The sequence below is a fragment of the Alosa alosa genome, chromosome 21 (genome assembly GCF_017589495.1).
Source record: "Alosa alosa isolate M-15738 ecotype Scorff River chromosome 21, AALO_Geno_1.1, whole genome shotgun sequence".
Lineage (NCBI taxonomy): Eukaryota > Metazoa > Chordata > Actinopteri > Clupeiformes > Clupeidae > Alosa > Alosa alosa.
The window spans coordinates 3,470,033-3,495,042 of record NC_063209.1 but is presented as its reverse complement, the minus strand read 5'-3'; the positions used below and the strand labels follow the sequence as shown (position 1 = coordinate 3,495,042).

The window sequence follows — 25,010 nt, the reverse complement described above, 5'->3', positions numbered from 1 at the left end:
AAAAGTGGCAATTACAGAGACGACTGAGGCGAGTCCAGAGCACAATTTTGTCCATCACATAGTGTTTTAAAGAATTTCCTTCGCAAATAATCTTGGTCAATGGAGCATGCTTTCATTCTAAATGGCCATAAAGAGGGCCTATCACAATGGACGTGTATTTAATTAGAATTTTATATGGGCTTGCTCTTTTTATTGCCATTAACTGCAATAGCTATAGAGTATACTCTGCAGTATGTATGTAATATGTTCCATCTTTAAATAATTTTATTGGAGCTGCAGAAACTCACACAGGTCAAGACAAAATACATTAACTCAATAAAACGAACCAGAGGCAGTGTTAAAAGTATATCTTAATATAAACATTTTATTCAGTGCATTTTGTGTATACAACAAATAATAAACACCTGGAAGGTACCAGGCTGAATGCCTGTTGGTACATGTGGTTTTCTGGTTTGAACTGTGGTAGTTTGGAACACATGATCCAACATGGGTTAATACACATAGCCTACAGTACATCATGCAGTTCTAGTCCTGGCGTCCCTGCTGTCTCCCATGCAACAGATATGTTCACCTTAAACCAAAGAAAAGTCAAAAGTAACAGAAGAAAACAACCTCCCCGGCACTTGGATGAAGAATGGGACCGGGGAGAGAGAACATAGCCCACCAGAAAAGGGTCCTTTGTTGTACACAACTTCATTTGTCCATGCCCTGTACAAGAGAGGGATTTTTTTTCCTTTTTTCAAGATTTTCTTTTTTTCACTTTTACAAATATGACATATCCTATAAAATGTTAAGCCACCTAAAATTCCACAGTTTTTTTTTCTTCTTAATATAGAAAATTGTCACCACGATAAGTTACTCATACACGAAAACAGAGTCCTGGGTGGGAGCTTTCACCATATGTTGGCGAGTTAACACCGTATATGGTGACCAAAGTCAGCAAAGACAGAGAAAGAGAGAGAGAGAGAGGAAGAGGGGGGTAAGGCATGACATCATCACTGAGAGACAGAGAAACAAAGACATTTTGGGGGGACAGACTGACAGAATCAACGTGACAAGACAGAGAGACAGGAGGAGGGGGAGAGTACATAGAACAGTCGCTTCATGCCTTTCGCTCGGAGTGTACCAGCACAGAAAAAAAGCACTTTCTAGAATACTGGGCCATTGACACCCACAGCCAGTTAGCAATTAAATCTTTCTCTTTTAAGCACTTTTATTCACCTCAAGTTTTTTTTTTTAAATGTACGGTAAGAAAAATAATTCATTCACTTCCTGCTGTGAGTGGACACAGGCGTGGTTCCACCGCTTAAAGGGACACTCTTTGGTGTACTGGAATTCCTTTCTTCTAGTATCACAGACCGAACAAAAGCACAAAAGTACAGAGGGATGGACCACAACAGGAAAGGGGGAAGCAAACACACAAACAAAAAGGCTCAACGCTAATTTGAAAAAAAGTTAGCAAGCAATGTAGAGCCATGGTCTCTCCCTCTCTCCTGAGAGAGAGACACAAACGAGACACAAAACAAAAAACAACACTCAGGGTGCTCAGCTGAGCTGCCCGTCTTTTTCACATCAGGTCGGCTGAGCGCAGGCTTTTATATTCCCATGCTAGAGACGAGCGCTGCGTCTCTAAGCGAGTGCACTAGGAAAGGCGGGAGAGCTACCATTAGCCGGCTGGCCTCGACACACCGCAGCGGGTCAAACCGCGGGTGCGGCTTCGTCCTTTGGGCAGCGCGAAGGACACAGAGGGCAGGGAAAGGGCGCTTCTTTACCACTGCACCGAGCAGCTACACCCCCCACAAACTGCCCTTACGGCATCCCAATTAAAACCATAAGAAAATAATAATAAAAAAAAAATCGATGCAGAGGTGTGTCTAAATTTGTCAGACTCTACTGGAGAAATGAAAAATGGAAAAAGAACATTGGTGAGTTGTTTGCAGTGGTGACCCAAACTTAGAAATGCCCCATTTGTGTTTTGTACATTTCTTAAAAACTCTACAACTACCTAACGTCATCATTTTTAAATGAGCTTACTGTGACGGTGGCGCAGAGTGACAGGAAACTCAAAAAAGCTTAACAGTGTCGAGTATATGTGTGTTGCTGCTGTCCTGCACCACCGAGAGCGTGTTTGAGAAGAAGAGAAGTCGGGTTGAAGTCTCAGAGCGGCCGGAGGTACAGGTGGAAGGCGTGGCGCAGGGGGTGGGAGTTGCTAGATGGGGCGGTGGTGGCAGGTGGTGGTGGTAGTCGTGGGCAGCGGTTGCCCTGGCTACGTGGACTCGTTCTGGCTGACCGCCTTGCCCCCGTTGAGCACGGCCGAGGCGCTCCGGCTCTTGGTGGGCGTGCCGCTGCCGGAGCGCGAGAACTCAGTCAGGTCGTGGAGGGAAGGCTCTCTGTACATAGCCACTGAGGAGAGAAAACGAAGGGAAAGAAAGAGGAGAAAAGAGAGAAAGAAGTGAAAGAAGAAAAAAAGAAGGAAAAGAAAGACAGTCACTAGAAGCTCAGACACACACAAAGACAAAAGCAAGCCTGCTCAAGCAGAAGCTCTCCTGTGATCTGTTGCTCTCTTCAGGGCTTTAGCACAGACCCATCAGTCTGACTTCAGCCTCATGACCAGCTTCTCTCTCTACACAAGTCAATCAATACGCCACTTCAGGGGAGGGGGAGGCTGCGCCGGTCGATTCTTGACATATTAGTGGTAGCTGTTACGCAACCTCAAATTGACCACGTCGAGGAGGATGAGGCTGGGGTCTTGTCAGGAAGTGCACCAGAGGATCAGACGCCTTTGATGGCTTAAAACCAACACTCCACTCACAGCCGTAATTAGCATTAGTCTTTCAGATCTCTGGTTATACTCCATATCAATATTACACAGTGAATTAGATCTTGTTAGTATTAAAGCAGAAATCCGGCGAGTTTTCACATAGATCTATGTTTCTTGAGGTCACCGAGTACTGTTGGTACACCCACAACCCCACGAAAACAAACGGTTTTACCAAGCTCAAGTTGCTACAGCAGTTTACGCAGCCAGGCAGCTTCAGCGCTACACTCTGGGGGCATGTCCGTGAGCTCCCATTTACATACCCACAGAGTGTAGTGCTGTAGCTGCCTGGCTACATTAGCTGCTGGCTGTAGCAACTTGAGCTAGGTAAAACCGATTGTTTTCGGGGGGTTTTCGTGGATATGAAAATAATACTTCATATTGATTTGAGAGGGGAAGGAGCAAAACAATCACCAATCACTACATCTGACACATCTCCTATATATAGGAGGAAACTGCTTCTACATCAAGTAATTGGTAGGAAAAGGAATCTCAGCTGTTATACATTAGCTAGAATGGTCATACATTTAGTGTGTATGGCAGATTGGGAGCACTTAGAGCACATAAATGAGTTCTTCGCTGAGAGTGGAGGTAGTTCTTCAAAGAATGCTTTTACATAAATATTCCATTGGCCTAATTTCATGACTGCATATGTAGAGACTAGCGTTCCTACTGAAGGCACACTGCTCAAGGCTAATAACACTCTAAAACATGTCTATGGATTGTTCCTCTGAACTAAAGCAAGGGGAGGGCTGGTATGCTTTTCAATATCTTGGCTAAGAAGCACTTCAACCAGCAACAGAGATGTGAGAGAATCAGAGGAGAATATGGAAGGAGGATATGAGAAAGAGAGAGAGAGAAATGAGGTGAGTTTGATTGGAGGTCACCAAGTACGAGAAGGTGGCTGAGTGACATCTACAAAGCCGAAGCAGGTCCTTTCATCCCTTTAGCGGATGGGCCAGCACTCTCACTAAGTCTTCATTAGCTATGAAACAAGAAAACCCTACACTCTTCCTCCATAGCTGTTACTTAATCAGTGGGAATGTCAGTCAGTGGTAGTGTAGTTAGTCTGTGGTAGTGTAGTTAGTCTGTGGTAGTGTAGTTAGTCAGTGGTATAGTAGCTTGTCAGTTGTAGTGTAGTTAGTCAGTAGTAGTGTAGTTAGTCTGTGGTAATGTAGTTAGTCAGTGGTATAGTAGTTGGTCAGTTGTAGTGTAGTTTGGCAGTGGTAGTGTAGTTACTGTAGTCAGCGGTATAGATATTGTAGATAGTTAATGGTATTATACTGTAATAGTGTCCGTAAGTTGTGAGGCTCAGCACCAGATGTGGGCCAGGTGGGCCAGGGCTGTCCAGACTGAGCTGCTCATGGGAAACTGACCACTGGACCACAGCCTCCTCCTCCAGCCTGTTTCCTGACTGACCCTCAACCTCGGCCATAATGTAAAGCCGATAAGCACAGTAAGCCCCCTGTCGTCGTGTATAATTCATGTCCACCTCCCCCTCTGTTCTGACCACCCCTCTCTCTCTCTCTGTAAGCCGTCATCCTGGTTGAAAGCTGATCTGCCTGTAAGTGTCTGCTTCTCGGGCCACATCCCCCAAAAAGCTATTAGCGGTGGCGGGGCCTGTGTGAGTGTGCACGAGCCATGAGCTGCGTGCGCCGCTGAGTGCAGGCATCCGCTCCCCAGCGGGGAGACACATGTCAACACACCGCACCGCACTGCACTGGTCCCAGAATGGCCCGTCAATCAGCATTCTGCATCCCACAGCAGTTTGTAGTTTTCACTGGGAAAGTCGAGAGAAGTCGTTCATCACCGCAATCTGGACATGGCCGGCTCATGAGATCTTCACACCGAGAAGAAACCACTGGATTAGTGGGCTCTACTCAGACTTATAGGCCATCTCAAACCATCCAACACCACAGAGTCCTCATGGGCCGCATGAGCAATACGCTAATGGGTTGTGGTCTGAAGATAAATGACCACTCGTAAACCTTAATCAGTTTCTTAGGTTGTAGTGTTAAGTTTGACCACTTGACCATTACAGGCAGATGTATGGTTATGCATGACTGGCAAACTTATTCAGAGCATTTTGAAATGTTCCGTCACTGCTAGCTTATTTTCCTCAGTAAGCTCATGGCACGTTTTTCTATTTCTGCACTGAGCCACACCCTGAACATCCTGAAACTATCCTGGAAAAAGAAACAAAGGCGAGACACTGACGAGACGTCCACATTAAGCTGTCTTCTTGCATTTTCTCCCTCTTCTCCCCTGATTGTGCAGCAGCAGTTCTTTTTTTAGAGAAGAATGTCTGCTGAAAGTGTCCCTTTTATCTTCCGTGTGTGTTTATTGACAAGTATCTATGTGTTCCTTGTTCAAGATTAAAGGTCTACGGCTCTTTCAATACCTCTTTCACTCTCTTGTTCCAGCCCTCACTTTCTTTTCCTCCTCCTCTTCTCTCTCTCTCTCTCTCTCTTTTTGTCATCTTTCTCTTTGGCTAATCCTCTGGCCATTAGCGCTGAATGGCTGACCTGTTCTGGGCTGAACGGTGCGGTGCTCTGCGTCGTGTAAAAAGCCCAGCTGTCTCCATGTGAATGGAGCTGCGCTTCATCATCCTGTCAGGCCCTGCCAGAGACAATGCTTTTAACTGTCGGCCCGCGCCGGCGGAAGATGAAGAGCCGGTTGAGGCACTCAATACGGCCCAGTCGCCTACTCACAGCCCCATGGACTACAGTAGTGGAGAAGACACCCCCACCCCCACACGACCAGACTAATCTGGCCTTGTTTCTTAGCTACATAATAACTAGTTTAACTAGTTAATAGCTACGCTTGTTAATAACTAATAGCCCTGGTTCATGGTTGATAATAATAGTACAACCTTCCATTAATTACACAGTTTGTGTTCCAATGGCAGCCAAATCATGTTCAATAAGTGTGGCACCTAGACAGAGCTTCTCTTTGCCTGGCAGGTCTGGCAGGGGTCAGGCAGCGGTCATAGGAAGATCACGGTGGCAGAACTGACCTTTCAAAGGCTTGGGGAGGAAGTGGGCGGCGGGTTTATTCTTCTTCACGTGGTTTCCTTTCATGATCTCGCCCTCCTTGTTCAGGCCGAGGTACCAGCCCCGGCCTGACTGCTGCTGTCGGTAGATCATAGAGGAGTACGTCACGTAGTAGTTCTCAAACACAGACTCCTTGAACTTGCACTCAGGAGTGAAGTGTTCCTAGAGAGAGAGAGAGAGAGAGAGAGAGAGAGAGAGAGAGAGAGAGAGTGGGGAACAAAGGAGGACAGGAAAGGAGGAAAAAGGAATGGAAAGGTGGGGGGGCGAGAGGACAGAGGAAGTGCTTGGTTAGTATGATTGGAGATACCAGTCTCAGAAGTGGCTTCTTTTACCTTGAAAGAAATGCCCCTTTACGCCAGAGCACTTCTCAAATCTCAACTGAGATGGGGAGAATGGGTCTTTTTGGAAGTATAGCAAACGTACAGTATATCTCTTATAAACAAAGTATTAAATGCAGTTGTTTACTCAATTCCAAATAAAATACACCATGTTGTAAAACACTGACGCCAGCAGCGCTGCTAAGTGTACTCCTATTGTCTGTCATCATATAAATCCCGCCCCATGCTGAATAATCAGTTGTGTTGGCTTCTGGGTTTTTGGTGATTTGGAATTCGGCTTCAATGTGACGGGGTCTCCAGACAGACCTGCAGAGCAAATCCAAATTTGCTAACATGTTCGTCTGGGTTTGCGCAGGCTAGGGTTCTTTATCATGCTTTAAACAAAGACAAAAGTGATTATGTCTGAATGGATGATTTAGTCGTGCATGTCAGTGATACAGAAGGCTATAAATTACTAACACCACAGATGAAACACAATGACAGAGCCAAACTCTGTGTCTGTCCACATGCAACACAACCACAAGATTGTGACTAGAGCAATTACACTCATCAAGTCTAATTTCAAGATTTGAGATGCTACTAACAAGAATGCAGAACATCTGTCAGGCAGCTCAAATTGTCTGTATTCTCAAATTCAACATCTGTCAGGCAGCTCAAATTGTCGGTATTAAAGAGAGATTTGATTAAAAACACATTTCTGCAGTTCCAGTAGTGCTTGACACAGTTGGTTCCTGAAGAGAGCCTGTTCTGAAGAACATGACCAACCCCCCGCCGCCTTCCTCTATGCGTTCTGCGTGTGTTGTCCTGTTTGTGCGGTGTTTGCACACACGCTAATGTCCTGCGCCAGTGTCTTTCCTCTCTGGGCCCCCTTTCTCTCCTTTGTGTGAGCTCCTGCTCTTGTGTGGTGCCCGGAGTGAGATCATTAGCCCTAAAGCGCTATTGACGCACTGGAGAGTGTGATGGGACACAAAGGTCCGGTCTCTCATGCCTCGCCTCATTTACTGTACTGGCGCCGTCCGCTCGCCCGCCCGCATGTGAATGCGGCGTAAACAGCTCATTCCGCTCATTAAGAAGGAGGCCCTCTCGTCTCGAGCTGCATTCACCACTGATTGACCATCGGTTCCCTTTTGTGGAGGCCTCGCCGAGTGTTTGAGAGTGTGTGTGTGTGTGTGTGTGTGAGTGTGTGTGTGTGTGTGTGTGAGTGTGTTTGTAGGGGGAGCCAATCTCGGCAAGCCGGCGCGGATGCCCAATAATGTAGCGCCATCAATCCTGTCTTTTTTTTGTGAGTGCGCAATGGCTGCTAATTGTCTCTAAGCCATCCCTCATCTCTGCTTTTCGCCGTAGAGCCATTCATCCAGTTCTGAATTCATCCAGGCAATAAAAGGAGAGAGAGAGAGAGAGAGAGAAAGAGAGAGAGAGAAAGAAAGAGAGAGAGAGAGAGAGCCTTCACTTGGTTAAGAGCCACTGGGAGGAGAGACATCTGAGCATGGTCAGGCTTTGTCCCCTTTGAGTGGACGTGGACAAAGCACTGCGCTTTCAAGTGAAAATGATACAAACACCGGCAGGCTGAACAGGCCGCTAACGAAACAGACAGACGTTGGTTAATCGCAGAAACACTGACCCTCAATGACCGCTGTTGGAAATGGCCCCTCGGAAAAGTTTTCTTCTTGGTCAGTGTTTTTTTGGGAAGAGACTTCATTCAGATGTGAGCTCATGTCTACTAGCGCCGTTGCCATGCACACAGAGATGAGACCAGTGCGGCGACTGCTGGGTCAATCTCATCAGTACGCTCGGACATAAGCAACAACAAATCATGAACGGATTTATCAACACATGCTCATGAACCAAATTAGGGCAAGCCCGTTGGGACCAGCAGATGACTGAAACAATACCAATCCATTTCTTCATGCTAGCATAAAAACAAACAAACAATAGTCCCAGCAACAGACAATATATTTGTACCAAGGTTTCCAAGGGGACAACAGATATTTTGCAAATCTTCACAATTGTACAGTGTCCAGGACTGCATGTCCCAAACCCGCTGTTGAACAACTACATTGGGATCTCACACAGAGAGAAAAAATGACATTTTATGTAACTTTGGTAGTTGTTCAACAACGCTTCTGGGAAAAGGCACTTCAGCTTGATGTCTGTTGGTGTCGTCAGGTGTGGAGCTCAGTGTCTGTCTGTGCACGATGACAGAGCAGGTCTCAGGCAGCTCTGCATGCATCACAGATAGTCTGTCTGATAGCTGGCAATTCTGGCACTAATCCAGAATGGAGGATGCTTATGCATTCAACTCAAAGCCTTGGCTCATCCCTATGACTTCGCTCTCTCTTTCTCTCTCTCTCTCTCTTTTCTCTCTCTCTCTCTCTCTCTCTCACACACACACACACACAGTGTCTGCAACACTTGTCATGTCACACATTGCCTGTGACAACTGCACCTCCTTAGGGATAATCTGTTGGCTCATGGCCGAACGTCACCATAAAGAGCAGGACTGAGAAGGAGATTAGACATGGAAGGGCAGCGCACTGTCAAGGATGTGAGGTGCAGTCACAAAGCAGCACAACCCAACACCTACACAGAGCCGAGTGGTCATCACTGCCGTCCATCACTTTCCCTCCTGCAAGCCACTCGTTTCAAATGCCACCAAGATCAATCACAGACACAGCCTTTGGCAACCAGGAGTATAATTGTGAAGAAACACCCCGAAGCTTTGTCTCTCTCTCTCTCTCTCTCTCTCTCTCTCTCTCTCTCTCTCTCTCTCTCTCCCACTCCCACCCACACGACCACACCGCTGCCCAGGAGTGGACGGTCCGAGACAGAGCCTATGCGTATCTCCCTGTGCCTCACAGGCGGCCAATCAGGGCGTCCTCGCCACTTAAGCAGATTAGCGGCGCGTCTCGCCTCCCGGCACCGCCCTTACGTAACTCTGTCCACTGTGGGCGATTAGAGTCGATTGGAACACAAATGGATACACGAGGACCCGGCAAAACAACTTTGCTGCTTCTAAAGGGAATCAAATTAAATGGTGTCTCGTAAAAGGACAATTAATCTTAATCACAACAATCAGATGGACTGCAAAGTTACCTGCAAGGCTGTGCGGGTGGGCCTTATAATGCATGTTACACTGGGCTGGTGAACAGTATGTGGTCATTTACTGTGCTTTGGGTTTCCCAAGTCTCTTGTTTGCTCTTGTTTGTTATTGTTAACTAAAGTATTGTGTTTAACTTTAATCATCTAACACATAATTCGCATTTCAACTACCATCAACTATACAGGACAAATAATAAACAGTTAAGGGTTGAGATTGTATGTGAAACCAGGTGGGTAGAGAGGGTATTGGGGGTGGGTTAGCCCCATATGCCCCATAGCCAAGGGTTAGGGGTAGAAACTGGGATATGATTTGTGGCCACTGATAGCTACCCAAAGGTGAAAAACAACATGAACAATGAGCTGCATTCTCAGAGGGGCAAGACCCCACACCCACCAACACAGACACATTTCTCCACAACAGAGAAAGATTAATGCAGTAACAGAACTTCATACTACCACCTCACCAGCACCAAATCAACCATTGCTTATTCCTATCCAGCACTTGCTTGAAAGTACGAAGCGATATAATAGATTTGGCAACAAAACTTTGAACTCCCACCCTTCATCACAATACACTGTGGGACTTAAATATTGCTTAACGATGCTAAATGCATACATTTCCAGTGCTTTGCCTCACCCCATAACTCTACGCACAGAAATAACCCAAACTGTAAGCATTAAATCAACAGTACATTAACGTATCACTGTCTGTGCCACACTTCATCAGTGTTGTCTGCTGCATGTAATTCATCTCATGAGTGGACTGATAAATTAAAACCCTGCCGAGAGTTCTTTTAACTTCACCTGCCTCTCTGTTACTTCATCATACTGATCTGAGGCCAGCAGTCTGTCAATCGGTGTTAAAGTGCTCGAAGAGACATGAATACGGCCGCGGCTCTGTGCTGTGTCAATACATCAGGGCCTCTCGTAAGACCACGCCCAGGCATCTGTCTAACCGCGCGGAGCCGTGAGGGAGCCGGGAAAGGAATGGAGCGACTCTGGGCATTCATCAACACCAGACTCCCGTCTTAGGTGACCACAGCCCGCCCTGGCGAGAGCTAATATAGCTGGGCCGTATTAATCACGCTGGCAGGCTTCTGCCTCGCTGCCTCCACCTGAGAGAGCCAGATGACAGGCTGCTGGGCCGTGGAGCTCCAGGGCCACTCTCACCTCAATTAATAAGCTTACGGGGATCAGACGCACTGTAGAGAGGCTTGGTGGGGGAGGGAACATAAGGTAGGACACACTGATGGAAATGAAACTTGCTCAAGTCAGGGGATGGGAGCGTGAGGGAGAGAGAATTAAAGAAAGCCTACTCCACAACTTGAATTTACTGTTCTGCAGTACTGTTCTGATCTAGTAAATGATTTAGTAAATGCATTTGATTTGATTTAATTTTGTACAGAAACTTCAGTTCTGCCCTGAGGACAGAGCAGGGGCTTTGTCAGGCCAAGGCAACCCTGCCAACCCTGCCAACCATGCCAACCTGGCCACCAGTCCAGTCTCACGCCTGATGTTTGGTCTCCTTCACACAATGACATGTGAGAGAAAAGATGACTGAATCGGACGCAGAGTAAAGAGCCTTTTCAACTGTCCCAGCCATCTCCTCACGGCTACAAGCCCAAGCCAAACGCCCAGTGAACGCCTGCCATGCACAAGAGGCCAAAGGAGCAGGATTCTTTAAAAGCGAGCGAGCGGAATAAATATGAGAAACGACCGAAAGGCAGAAAAAACGTTGCGCTCGACGTGGACGGAGTTCTGGCTCTTGGCACAGTCGCTGGCAGCGCATCCCAGCAAATGGACTTTAAATGATCCCATTAAGATGCATTTAAATGGCATTTAACAGCCCTGATCTCACTCCCCTAGTCCAGCAGCACAGGCGTCCTCTGCAGCTCGCAGCCCAGCGAGTTTCAAAATGCAGTGTTGGAGGGGGTTCTGCTCCATCAGCCACACGCCATCGCGAAAATGACATCCAGAGCAACCGCTGGGGCACTTCTTCTATTGCTGTTCGGCAGTGTGGTTACCGTGGAAACCAGCATTTTGATGACGAGAGGCTAATTGGCGTAATCGGGCAGCTTGGGCAGTGTGGGGTAAACACGGAGTATGTCATGCAAACACACGTGCGCTATAGGGACTGCCCATCACAGTCTGCTGGACTCCTCTCTCCTCCTCGCCACCCCCACTCTCTTTCCTTCTCTCATTATTCTCTCTTGTGCACCCTCTTCTTTTCTCTCTCCATTCTCTAGTTTTCTGTCCTTTATCTCTCTCCCTAGATCATGTCCTTGATTGGCAGCTGCAGTCACGTTGCGAGAGCCCCACCATGTGTTCTTTATTTCTTTTCTAGTGACAGGGGAGATCCCACAACACCCCCCCCCACACACACACAAACACACACACACACTGCACCCACAGCCCATTCTTCCTCCCCCTTCGCCAGTGAGCTTCCCTTCCCCCACAGGGTATCCCTGCCGGACGACTGATCTCACATACAGAGCACAATGTGCTATGCTAATTATGTTGTGTGTGTATGTTACAGTGTGTCTTTATGTGAGTAGTGAGAGTGTGTGTCCATATGTCATATACTTATTATACAGTATGTGCATATACATGTGTGTGCCTGTACGTGTGTGTGTTGGGGGTATGGAGTTGAGTTGTGTGGGTGTATATGTTTGGAAGAGGAGGGGGTCATGAAGTGAAAGCAAGATTGGCCATGAAAATGTGTTGTATTGATCTAGAGCTCTTTAGCATCTTTCTCTCCCTCTCTCTCTCTCTCTCTCTTTCTCTCTCTCTCTCAGCCTGCCTGTGTGGCTCTGTTTCTTTGTTTTTCCTTTTAGCTCATCTCCCTCATTTGACTCCTTTCTACAAATAATAATTTATACAATCCTCCCTCCATCTCCTTCTTTGTCTTTCTACACACACACACACACACACCATTTTTATTTCTGGTTTAGAACAATGCCTGCTCTCTATTTCCTTCCTTTATCTCTTGTAAATATATTCAGATGCTCACATCTCTTCCACAACTCCCTCATTTTGCCCCTCAATCTATCTCCCCTCCTCCATTTCCCTACTCTCTTCCCCTCGCCACCCCTCCCCCACATCTACCATCCCTCTATCTTATTACAGTCCATCCTTTATCATCTCTCTCTCTCTCTCTGTGTGCAGGAGAAGTTAAAAGCTTGCCTGTATTGCTGGCTGAGGCTACATTAGCTCTCCTTATGAAATTCCTCTCTGTGGCGCCATCTCTATCTCACTGACCACCTTGTCACGCCACATGTAAGCCCTCAATCTCAGCTGCCTAATCATCACACGTGTGTGTGTGTGTGTGTGTGTGTGTGTCTGTCTGTTTTTGTCCTAAATCCCAAAAGAACAACACTTATTTAATGCCAAATTCATACAAAAAAAGCCTCAACAAAGCCATTTACAAAAAATACATCATCCATAATTGAAACGAGTCAAAAACTTGTATTGCCTTTTTTGTTCCCCAGACCCTTCCATACAAATCCCAGAGCACATAATTAAGCCCCATCAAGCACCTCGCATGATGCAAAATGTGAGTTGGTGGCAAGATACCTCTGATTACCACAGAGAGATACTGCACAATTATTTCTTAGTGGAGACGCTGCAAAATGAAAGCTGTCAACCCTTTCCAAACCCAATGCCGAGCTGCTCACCGACATGACATCAATTACGCCAATAACATCACGATGAAACCGCATGCCGAGTCAATTTGGGAGAGCGCATAAAAAACCCCAGCACAAATGTGTACTTAATGCTGGGTTCAATATGCCATCCATTTCTGAGAGAAGCGACGGTGGATTATGAATAGCTCGCCTTATCCTGCAATAAACAGCGCTTTACAAAGACCATTTGTTTTCTTTCTCTTGCCATGTGGATTTAAACTGTGGCACAACCCGTCTTCCCCCTCTGAGCCAGTCAGCTAGTCTTACTCCCTGTGTCCTCCCCTGCTCTGCCATGGCACACAGGGCCAAACACATCCCAATCATCTCTCTCTGGCTTTGTTTTCATTTTAACTTATACTCACATACACATACCCAAGCACACCCATCACATAATATTATATTATATTCATTCATAATGAGAAACATCTGCACAAACATGACATGATTTCACATGTCTGTGGTCGTCTCTAGCTGTAGTGACTCAAAGCTTTGCACTTAAAGTCTAATGTGCAAGCAGTATGTTGGTAAGCATGAGTGCTAACCAATAATACAGTCCTCAATCTCATCCTTCAGTCCTACACATGCAATATGGGGTGTGTGTTCTACACATGCAGTATGGGGTGTGTGTCCTCAACCAAGGGCTCTGAAATCCAGAGCACACACACGCACACACAGCGAAGGCAACGTCCACTCCTCGGAGGTAATCCGGAACCCTGACGTCTCTGATAAATCCCTCCGCTGACCTGCTGCTAAATTAATTATCACACATCAAAGGCACCTCGGACGGAACATCATAAATGCCTTTATAAGCAAGCCAAGCCACTCAGAGGAGAAAAGACTATGAACAGTATTTTGATCAGGCGGTTCAGCTCGGCAGTGACTGTGATACCCACATGTGCTGTAAAGTACAGACAGACACATGCTTCAAATGTGCTACCTTTGGTGCAAGTGACTTAAAATAAAACCTTCTAAAAATACAGATGGGTTTCAAGTTGAAAAAATATTTATATAACTTTACATCTGTTTTCTTTCCTGTAGTTCTCTGTTAAAACCCAGGCACTGCTTGCTTCTAATTAGTCTCCATTTCTTTTAACAGTCGCACAAAATGGAGACACAAAATGTCCATCCCAACGTCCTTGCACTGCTGTGGAGACACAGACATGGCAGGAGGTGACCCACCCCGGCACAAGACCGAGGGACAGAAGTGAGAGAGGAGAGGAGAGAAGAGAAGAAGAAGAGGAGAGGAGAAGAAGAGGAGAGGAGGAGATAATACATGTTTAATTGATTCCCACTCTCCCACACACTGTCACACTGACGGATGAACACATTTCCTCCACTGCGCTCTGACTCTGACTCACCCACACACGTACACCCTCCTCTATCTATCTCACTCACACACAATACTCCAGCCTCTTCACACACACGCGCCACACACACACACACACACACACACACACTTACTGAAAGAGAGAAACAAACCTGCAAGCAGAGTCCATCTAAAGCAAGTGGAACGTTCACTTGCAATGTGCATCTGTATTTTACAACCTTATCTACTAATATCCATAAATATGTATGCAGTAGCAACACATTTAAAAAATTACACCATTTAGGCAAAACCCAGTATTCAAAGTTTACCATCTTAACTCTGAAATTACATTCATTCTTCATCCAGACAAACATTGTGCATCTAAATTACACAACTGGCCCTAACTGGCTCCAGCAACAGGCCAGTAAAGCACTCCGTGGCTTCACTGACCGGGGCTATTCTTCAGTGGACCCAGTCTCGATGAATCAGCCACACTTGACCTTTACTGTGTGCTGCTTGTGACAATTTCAATTAAATGCGGAAATTAAGGGAAACGTCAGTCAGACGCCGAGGCAGAGAAAGGGTCATGGCCTCTCTTTCAGCTCTCTCCACAATACAACATGCTGGCAGTGAGGCATTGGAATTAAAGTCAACTCTCTCTCTCTCTTTCTTTCTCTCGCTCACACACACACACACACACACACACACACGCACACTCACTTACTCACTCACACAAGCTCCAGCAGGAGAGAAAGCCAGCCCACACCGTCTCTCAGTGCCTGAGTCTGTGCTGCGTCACCGGCCCCCTCCCTGTCATTGATTGGGAATCTCCCTGCGAAGGAGCCGCTGCCATTGGCTGGAAGTGCCGTGTGAACCCCATAGCAGCAGTGAATCATAGCAGCAGCGCTCTACAGAGATCAGGCTGCAGTTGTTACCAGCGGACACGGGTGCACTCTCACACACACACACACACACACACACACACTGCGCTGGAATAGAAAGCCCCATTCTCTCTGCTCTGTCAGTCAGCTGGCTCTAGAGATGACGGAGAGCTTTGATGGCCGTGTTTAAAGGCTGCAGTGTGCAAACTAAAGCAATCAAACAGTTACACAACAGACAGAGACAGAGACAGCACCGCCCGCCTGCCTGCCTCTCGCCATTTCCACCTGGCCGACTCGCAGCAGGTAATTACTGAGCACTGTATGTGTATGTGTGTGTGTGTGTGTGTGTGTATGTATGTGTGTGTGTGTGTGTGTGTGTGTGTGTGTGTGTGTGTGTGTGCTGGGATTTTTCTCTCTTCCCTTCACAGCGTCATACATGAACGGTTAACACAACACAAGAAGTGATGATTTCAGCAAGCTGCCAAATGACATGCAACACACATGAGGAGAGAAACTCTAAATCACTCCAGCAGTGAAAAGGCTGTAGAGGAAAACAGTGTCTGGGGAAATGATGAACACGGAGTGCAATATACAGAAAGAGATTATTTGTGTGTGTGTGTGTGTCTGTGTGTCTGTGTGTTTCAGTGAGAGGGGGGGGGGTGGGCAGAGAGAGAAAAATGATGGATATAACTTATGAACGTATGATCGTATGAACCCATTAATGTGGACAAGCCTTGAGAGCATCAGGTGTTCTGGTCGTCAGCCTCTGCCATTGTTTACCGTTGTTGCCCACACACACCAACACCTGAGGGACGCCACCTGCTCTCTGATCTCTCATTTTAACACTGCAAGCCTCGTCGGCAACGTGCCGCATCACGCCGCACGGCAACACAATACTCTCTGTGCAGAGCCCCGGGCGCCAGTGAGGTGATGTTATCGAATAAACCAAGCGAATCTCCCTGTTTAATTAATATGAGCAGGGCTGACATTGTTAAGACCAGTGGGGCGGGAGGTTAACACAGGACACGGTAATGTGAAACAACATGTATCTGTGTGCATATGGAAGTCATCGAGGCAAAGCTCATTGTTATTTGCATTGTCTCATTTTCTGCCTCAGTGAGGCAGGTGGCCTATCACATCTATTCTACCAACACAAGGCTGCACCTCGTTGCAATGCAAATAAAACAACTTTAGGACATACCAATTACAGTATATATTGCATTCAGGGTGTACAGGACAGGTGGGTTTGGAAGGGAGGTGCTGTTGGAGTTTGTCTCTACGCCTTAGTAGGGAGGTACTTTTAATTTGCAACGCATGTTATCACATCTACAGATGACTTGAAGCACTTAAACTTTAAAGCTTTGAGTGACTTGAAGCACTTTAACTACCAACTACACAGAACATCTTCATTTGTTACAGACCACAAAGCAGAGATCATCAAACCGGAGTGCAGGGCAGTGGCTGACATTAAAGCAAGCATAAACTGGAGATTCTAACCACATAGATGCACTGATCTCATCAGTGGCCTAAAAAGAGAAATAGGTATATCTATATCGCGGTATATGAGGAGGCAGAACCATGAGAGCATAAGCGATGGTAATAATAATAATAATAATAATAATAATAATAATATATTTGTTGGTGTATTCTATATGTAGCTACTGTTGTACGTTTCTAAATAATTTCTGCATTTCCTCAATGTTAAATAACATTTTAGAGGACTAATAGGCTAGAGTAGGCGTCCTGTCTCATAAAATTCTATCATGGGGGCTTGACATAGAAAGAGAAGGGAGTGGGGAGGCGTGGCTGAGTGAACAGGTGGTGTAGTGAGTTTTAGTCTATAGAAAAAGATGGATAAAACAAAAAAAGCTGTCGGGGCTAAAATAGAAAAAAAAGGAGAAAATGAGATGGCATGTCAAGGTGACAGTAGTTAAATAAGTGGATGGTGAAAAGCAACAGGTAGGATTTAAAGTGTGACGTCTGTGCTTGGAAGCACACGTTTCATGTTCATGCTATTCATGTTACCAGACTAACTAGCATTTGCTAAGTATATGCCGATTGAAACAGCCTATATTCCATTCAGATAGCTAGGTGGCTACCATGCTCATACTGCACTTTTAATGGCAAACTGCAAACAGAAATGTCACACTAGCAACAACTCATTACATGATTCCATTTCCTAACAAGACTCCTTGTAATAACTTAATATTGTGCTGTCAATGTGGCGCAAACAAAGACTAGAGTTTGATCAGCCTTATCCTTTGTGAGCAACAGCTGGCAAAAGGACGTTGAGAACCATTTAGACCGTTTAGACTCTCTTAAAGTGACAATGCGACATTTAACAATACTTCAAGTTCAAATCGGCAGAATTTCTTAAAAAATAATAATATGTAATACATTATTGGCCTTTTGTTTTACTTTAGTTTTGTGTTTTTTTTTTGGGGGGGGGGGCAATTTGTTGTTGCATACCCCTCAACAAATGGGTAGCTGCGCCCCTGGATCTCATATCATTAAAGCAAGCGTAAACTGGAAACTCTAACCACATAGTTGCAGTGATCTCAGATCATTAAAGCAAGCATAAACTGGAAACTCTAACCACATACTGTAGATGCACTGATCTCAGATCATTAAAGCAAGCATAAACTGGAAACTCTAACCACATACTGTAGATGCACTGATCTCAGATCATTAAAGCAAGCATAAACTGGAAACTCTAACCACATACTGTAGATGCACTGATCTCAGATCATTAAAGCAAGCATAAACTGGAAACTCTAACCACATAGTTGCACTGATCTTAGACTGCACTGATCTCAACACTACACGTCTTTCCCTCCCAGACAACACACAAAAACAAACACACGCATACTGTACACAGAGGCTGTGGATGCAGCCAGTGTCTTACTGTAAGCAAGCATGTGCCCTCTCAGCACAACTGAGTAAAAACACACACAGACAAACACACACACACACACACACACACACCACACACACACACACACCTGGGATAGGCACACACACACACACACCTGGAACACACACAGGGACACAAAGGTACACACACACACACACACACACACACACACACACAAACACACACACACACACCGACACAAACACACACACACACACACAAACACATACACACACACTCACACACACACACACACACACACACACACACACACACACAATTAAAACCACAAACTTCCATTTCTGCTCGTATTTCTCTGGCCGAGCCCAGTGCAAGCGGCGGGATTCTGACATTTTTTATTTGGCTTGGCGTCTGAATTATTCATGCCCTGGCCCATTAATCAGAGATGAGGAGCCAGCTGCCGGGTCAGGGCATTTCAGCGGGATTTGGGCGGCTTGATAAATCCAGCCTTTTCCTTTAATGATGGAAAACTACATCAGAAATGCATAGCCTTGTTTATGCAGGCTGTGGTGGTGGGAAGGATTGATGTACGCTATCCTCCTCGACTGGAGGTTGTTTAAAAGGGCCAGAACCGGCGAGGGAAAGACCTGCATCTGGAGCCAGTGGAGGAGCACAGTTAGAGGCCAAATACCACTAGCTCTAGGTTCTGGCCAAGGACCCCCTTGATGTGTTACTAAACCCATCGACAATACTACGGCAAATGTAAAAATACATTGAGCTAATCCTAATAATTATTTTAGCCACAAGCACTTCGCGATGGAGCATAGTGTGTAAAAATTGCATTTGGGGCTCTCTGCTGTATGGAAGCTATCACTCTACTATTATTCCCAGTTATTATCATGGAAAATATAATATTCAGATATGCGACAAATTATTACAATGGCATTGTATTTTTCAAATGTATTTATTTGTTGCTTTTATTTTTCCATCCAACTTGCTGAGGCCCCCCTGGCACCCCCTTGCGGCCCCCACTTTGAAAACCACTGCCCTAAGCCATGGCCATGTTCTGAGGCGGCAGGTCTGCCCCGTTCCTGTGCCCACTATGGTCATGGGTAGAGAGCAGAAGGGATGGTTCTTCATGTGGCAGTGTTCTCTGTCTCCATGATGGTTCTTCATGTGGCGTTGTTCTCTATCTCCATGATGGTTTTTCGTGTGGCAGTGTTCTCTGTCTCCATGATGGTTCTTCGTGTGGCAGTGTTCTCTGTCTCCATGATGGTTCTTCATGTGGCGCTGTTCTATGTCTCCAAGATGGTTCTTCATGTGGCGTTGTTCTCTGTCTCCATGATGGTTCTTCATGTGGCGCTGTTCTCTGTCTCCATGCCATCCCAGCGCTCCGTTCAGCCCACATACTGCGCTTCCTCCCAACTGCCTGCGTCGCCATAGTAACCAGGCCCAGCGGCAGAGCTGGCCATGTTTGGTCTGGGGCGCACCGGCGGGCAGAGGGTCAGGCGTGCACGTCTGCACGGGAGGGGGGGAGGGGAGAGGAGAGAACAGGGGAGTCCACCCACCTGCGGTGGCAGAGACATGAGGGCACATCAGGGGAAAAGCCCGCTGTGCCACTAACGCGACTGTGCTTCACGCGGCAGGACAGCGGCACCGGTCAGCAAACAAGAAAAAGTAAAGCAACTCAGCGGTCAACAGGAGCCACCAGTGCAGGCCACTTGTAAACACACTTCATGGTCCTCCACTAGCAGGGGCTCAGCGCAAACACACAAAGGCCACCACAGACTCACAGAGTTAAACATTTTTAACAAGTCTGGGATGTCTCCAGGCTTGTTGACTTTGTCTTTTTATGGAATCACACTGCTTGAAATTCAGTCCATCATTTTCACAGTGCATCTCATTTAAATATTTAAGTTAAGTGCGCAAATGGTGACAGTCTCTGGAATGAAATGTGAATGGTGATTCGTGACTACGTGGTGAAGCCCAGATACGGGATCAGAACTATGTGAAGCATCTCAAAGCCATCACGTGCATCTGACAACTCAGCATACCTGAGGGGCCGTGCACTATGAGGCCCCAAAGTCACAAGTCACAACCCAAACAACATTAGCTATGGAGATGACCTGAGCACAAAGCCAAACATTCCTTTGATCAAAAGGTTGACAGGCGATGGCGGTCAGGCGAGTGGCCGTAGTCCGACTCAACACAATTCATCGGCACCGGTCAGCAAACATGAATGCTATTAGCATGGGCTGCTGGAGTGGTGCGCTGTGCTGGGGGTGGGCTGGTGGCAGGTGGAGGCAGGGAGGAGAGTGATTGCAGCTGCCGTCTGCTGGAAGAGGGTGCGGTGGGGTGTGATGGAGTGTTTAATGGCCAGGACTCAGATGTCTGGGGTAGCCGACAGAGGTGATCTTCACCTGCAGGGTGGACGAGCGCCAGCAACACAAACACAGACAGGTACAGCTCTCCAACTCGCCTCACTGCCATCGCCCTGCCTCCGACACACACATACATTTCCCTCACGACTCTCTCTTCCTCACGATCTGTACCTCACACACACACATGTATAAACACACACACGCACATGCACACACACACACTGATCAAAGAGAAGGTACTTACTGATGTGTACAGGAAGCCCTCACTGTTCATGGCCAGGTACAGCTTGGTCTGCACACCTTGTATGGCCACCACCCGCAGCCCGCGGGGATGAGAATATGAGGGAGGGGAGGAGAGGAGGGGGGGGAAGAAAGAGGGAGAGGGACAGTTTATTGAAGGAAAAGAGAGAGGGGGGGAAGAAAGAGGGGGGAAAGAGAGGGAGGGGGAAGAAAGAGGGGGAGAGAGAGGGGAGGAAGGGGGAAGGGGAAGAAAGAGAGGGGGAGAAAGAGAAAGAGAGGGAGGGGGAAAAGAAAAGGGAGGGGAAGAAAAGAGAGGGGGGAGTTATTTGACTTCGACAGTTTATTGAAGGGCAAACTTCAGTTTGATAAGAAAGTTCCTTTCATTCAGTTTCCGTCTGGCGATGCTACTTCCACCATCCGGTAATGAGCAACGGCTCTCTCCCACTGAGCTCGTCTGAGAGGAGGCAAGTCTGCCAGTGACTCCCTCTCTCCCTCTCCCCACAAGCCCTCCGCACCTCCACACCTCCCTGCGCCTCCTGGCCCTTTCACCCAATGAATGGAGTCGCTGAGCCGAGGCCCGGCTGTACCTGCCAAAGCCCCTCGCACCTTTATCCTCCGCCCCCGCCTGGCACCCAATAACCCCCGCTAATCTCTGCCCAGCGCCACACACACACGGGCACGCTCTGCCAAGCGAAAACATGGCAGCGCCGCTCACTACCTGCCTCAAAAAGGGACACCTTGGGCATGAAGAGGAGACGTGGCTGTTTTAACACTGAGTGCCCCCTAAAAAACAAAAGCTGCAGCAGTGCCGCCTCACTGCGCGTGAGAGAAACATGCTGATGCTGGTGCCCGTCATTGTCCCCGATGCCATCGCTTGCCTGGCATGTCCACTCAGGCATCCCAGCTTAATCCGCAGGGCCAATGGCAGCCGGGGTGATGCGGGCACTGGCATTGTTGGCAGCATGAAAAAGTGGCCATCTGCATGTGAGAGAGGCTGGCCTACATTTGCCAGCTTCACTTAAGCTTGAGCCAGCGCAGCACATGTGGATGACCAGGATCGGTCATAGCAGGCGGACAGCAGATCTCTGACCACAAAAAAAAAGAGGCAGTAAAAATGGTGGCAACACTTTTCCTCATTTGTTCTGCTGTGCTTGTTCCCCATTATCTTCATTCTCTTTACTGTAGCTCTCAGTGGTCTGATGTAACCCAGAGACAGCAGTTGAGTACTGAAACTTGTCCCAGTCCAAACCAAGCAGCTGTGTGTGTGTGTGTGTGTGTGTGTGTGTGTGTACCAGTGGGCAGTGTAACTTTTTGAGCTCACGCTGTTTGGAAGGCGTCTGACCCTCGTTTGAGGACACGCCAAACACCAACTGTAAAGCTCTTAATGAAATCGGCTCCTCAGCAGGTCAGCGTGGACGCATAGTGCCTCACCAAAGAACCTGAGCTCGACTCTTTCTGACACACACACACACACACACACACACACACACACACACACACACACACACACACACACACACACTGTCTCTCTGGAGGAAAGCGTGAGCTTACAAGCCCTGATTAGACCCCTACTGCAGGCCTCCTGCTGTGTTTACTTTCTCTCTGTTTTTCCCTCCCTTCATCATAAACAAGAGAAGAGTGCTTATTAATATTGCATTCTGGGGACAGGGGCAGGCGGGTGGATGGAGCGAATAAAGCCTGTGCCCACTGCAGTGCAGTTGCACTGCCCGCTCCATCAATACCCACCATGCCACCCTAACCCAAGCCCTGCCCAACCCAACCTGTCCGCTCTACGCTGCCCTGTTAATCCCACATCAAGGCCTTTGCTCTATTCTCAGCAGGCCCCTGCAGCTCTGCAGCGGTCCCCCATCCACAGAGTCCCACCAGGCTGGAGCCTCGGCCCCTCTCCCCCCCGGGGTCACCCATCCCTACTGGCACCCAAACCCCTCCAGAAGTCTCGCCCAGTGGATAAGTGCGCGAGTGGACCGAGGTGCAGTGAGTGGCCAATTAAATGGGCATTTGAGAGTTGGTGGAGATGGGAGGACTTGGCATGTGGAGTATGAGTTCCAACTGTCTGCACACGTCCTAAAGTCCTATTACACACAATCACAATCATACACACACACACTAACACACACACTTGTTCTCTCTCTCTCTGTCTCTTTCTGTCACATTCGCACACCACAGCAAACACAAACGCACACACACCACCTCATATCAGCAGATAATTCCCTTACTCCCCCACAATGACTCTGAACTTGCTCCTTCTCGCAACACACACACACACACACACACACACACACACACACACACACGCACACACACACACACACACACACAATGGTAAACCTCATTTCAGAGGGATTACCAGTACTCTGCCGGTGGGGATTTGAAAGACAGAACTCAATTTCCTCAACCTTCTGGAGCACCTGAGTGTGGGGGTGAGGGGGTCATGTATCTGACACCTTCACATGTGTGTGGAGACGGGAGACCAACCTCACGCTCTGAGATCCCCTATCCTTTCTCTCAAACTCATAGCTCACTCTAATGCATTCCACTGTGCAAATGACTTGACCATAAGACTAATGGGCCTGAGTGCTTCAGTCAGAATTGATGCATTCCTAGAAACACTGATCTGATCCCCAAACATTGAAATCTGGAACACGGGCCCGAGCCCCAGTAGAGTTCCGCCACAGAACTCTCTCAAATAGGGCCTAATTAGGGCTTCCACACTTAAAGACAGAAGCACTGCTGCATATCATCAAATGACAAATTAGCACCAATTAAAAGATAAAAAGGGCAAACAAATATATTCCCAGCCCCAAAGACAGACGAGGCATGAAGACGAAGCTGTACGCGTCTGTATTGAACATCTCTCCACATTCATTTGACAGCGAGAGCAGCTGTGCTATTCTGCAAGCCTGGGCCATTGTTGATGCACACAGACAGACTTAACGTGCATCACATCTCCTGAATGAATCATTCTCTGAACGCTCTGGAGCTCTCGGGGTGGTGACAGGCACATATTTGAGCTTGATATTTGCCACGCTGAAGAGCATTATCCCATTTTCATTTTCTGACTTCCTGTTACCAACGCCTCATTTAAAGAGGATGGATGAATATGGATGCAGAGTTTTTGGTTGGGGTGGAGGCGGGGTAAGGTAGGACAGCGTGGAAATTGCACGCCAAAACGGTAATTGCTGCTTGGGTCTCGTTGGCAGTGGAGGCGCGAGGAGAGCAGATTGATTTCATGTACTTTTGGAGGTCTGAAGTGTGCTGTTTATCAGTCTCTCTAATGCGGCCCCTTCATAACTTGTTCTCATCGAGGACATTAGGCAACGGGCGAGTGGGTTATTGAGGACTGGGTAAACAAAACTCAGCCTCAATGAATGATTCGGCATCTCTATGAGTTTGTGTGTGTGTGTGTGTGTGTTTGTGCGAACATCAGAGTTTGCCCTCTCCCCCAACAAAAACATACACCCATACACACACACACACATGCACACACACACACACACACACACACACACACTGAGAGAAGAGGACTGCACTGCCGTCACCATGGAGACAAGAGCAGCCAGCTTCTAACAATGCTATTTTTGTAATGTGTGAGAGAGAAGCATCACATTTTCCACTTTTTCACCAACAGCATTTTACATTTCTCTTCAAAAAACATGAGAAGCAAAAAAAAGAGAGAGACTGTTTTGGTGGGAAAGGCAGGCGGCTCTTACATAACCTCATCTCCATAAAAAAGAGGCACAACTTCCAGTGCTGCAACTGGACAAGAGTAGAGAGTAAAAGAGAGAGATATAAACAAAAAGAGAGAGAGAGAGAGAGGGAGAGAGAGAGAGAGAGAGAGAGAGAGGGAGAGACAGAGACAGAGAGAGCCACCACACCACTATACAGCAGTCCTCCCATGGGGAATGAGAGGGAACCAGATCAGCTGTCCACTGGGGAAGCCTCCCCTGCCCTTCACAGGGACGGAGGCCTGCACATCACAGCTCGGATAATTGGCCGAGGTGGGCATGGCAAAGCCGCTAATTGAACACGGCTGGGATCATTTACGTCCGCTTTTCAGCCGTGTTTACATCACAAGGCCAGCGGGTACCATGGCATCTTCTGAGGCATGGGCGCGTTGTGGCTCTGTCACCATGTGGGTGCCACCAAACACCTGCCTGCCAGCCTCACCGCACTGAGCAGACCGTGTCTCGGGTGTTTGAGAGAGGTCGCCTTGTGCGCTCTGAGACTGAGTCATGTCTGATTACTGATGCTGTTTGGTAAATGACTTCAACCAGGCACAGATAAATCTTCAGCAAGGGTTTAGACACAACTGTTT

The 25,010-nt window shown here is 47.4% G+C and overlaps 1 protein-coding gene across 3 annotated transcripts in view; it reads right to left on the bottom strand.

Moving 5' to 3' along the window:
* Positions 1 to 1,395: 1,395 nt before the first annotated feature.
* Positions 1,396 to 25,010, bottom strand: part of fgf13a (fibroblast growth factor 13a) — a 94,868-nt gene continuing 71,253 nt past the window's right edge. For 2 of the 3 annotated variants that reach the window (XM_048230832.1, XM_048230831.1), the window contains 4 exons: positions 24,713 to 24,725; positions 20,679 to 20,769; positions 5,835 to 6,033; positions 1,396 to 2,403 (listed from right to left, as the gene is read on the bottom strand). In XM_048230832.1, coding sequence (XP_048086789.1) covers positions 2,267 to 2,403; positions 5,835 to 6,033; positions 20,679 to 20,769; positions 24,713 to 24,725 — 440 coding nt within the window. In that variant the 3' untranslated portion in view covers positions 1,396 to 2,266. The remainder of the gene's footprint in view (positions 2,404 to 5,834; positions 6,034 to 20,678; positions 20,770 to 24,712; positions 24,726 to 25,010) is intronic. The other variant, XM_048230833.1, reaches the window with a different exon arrangement.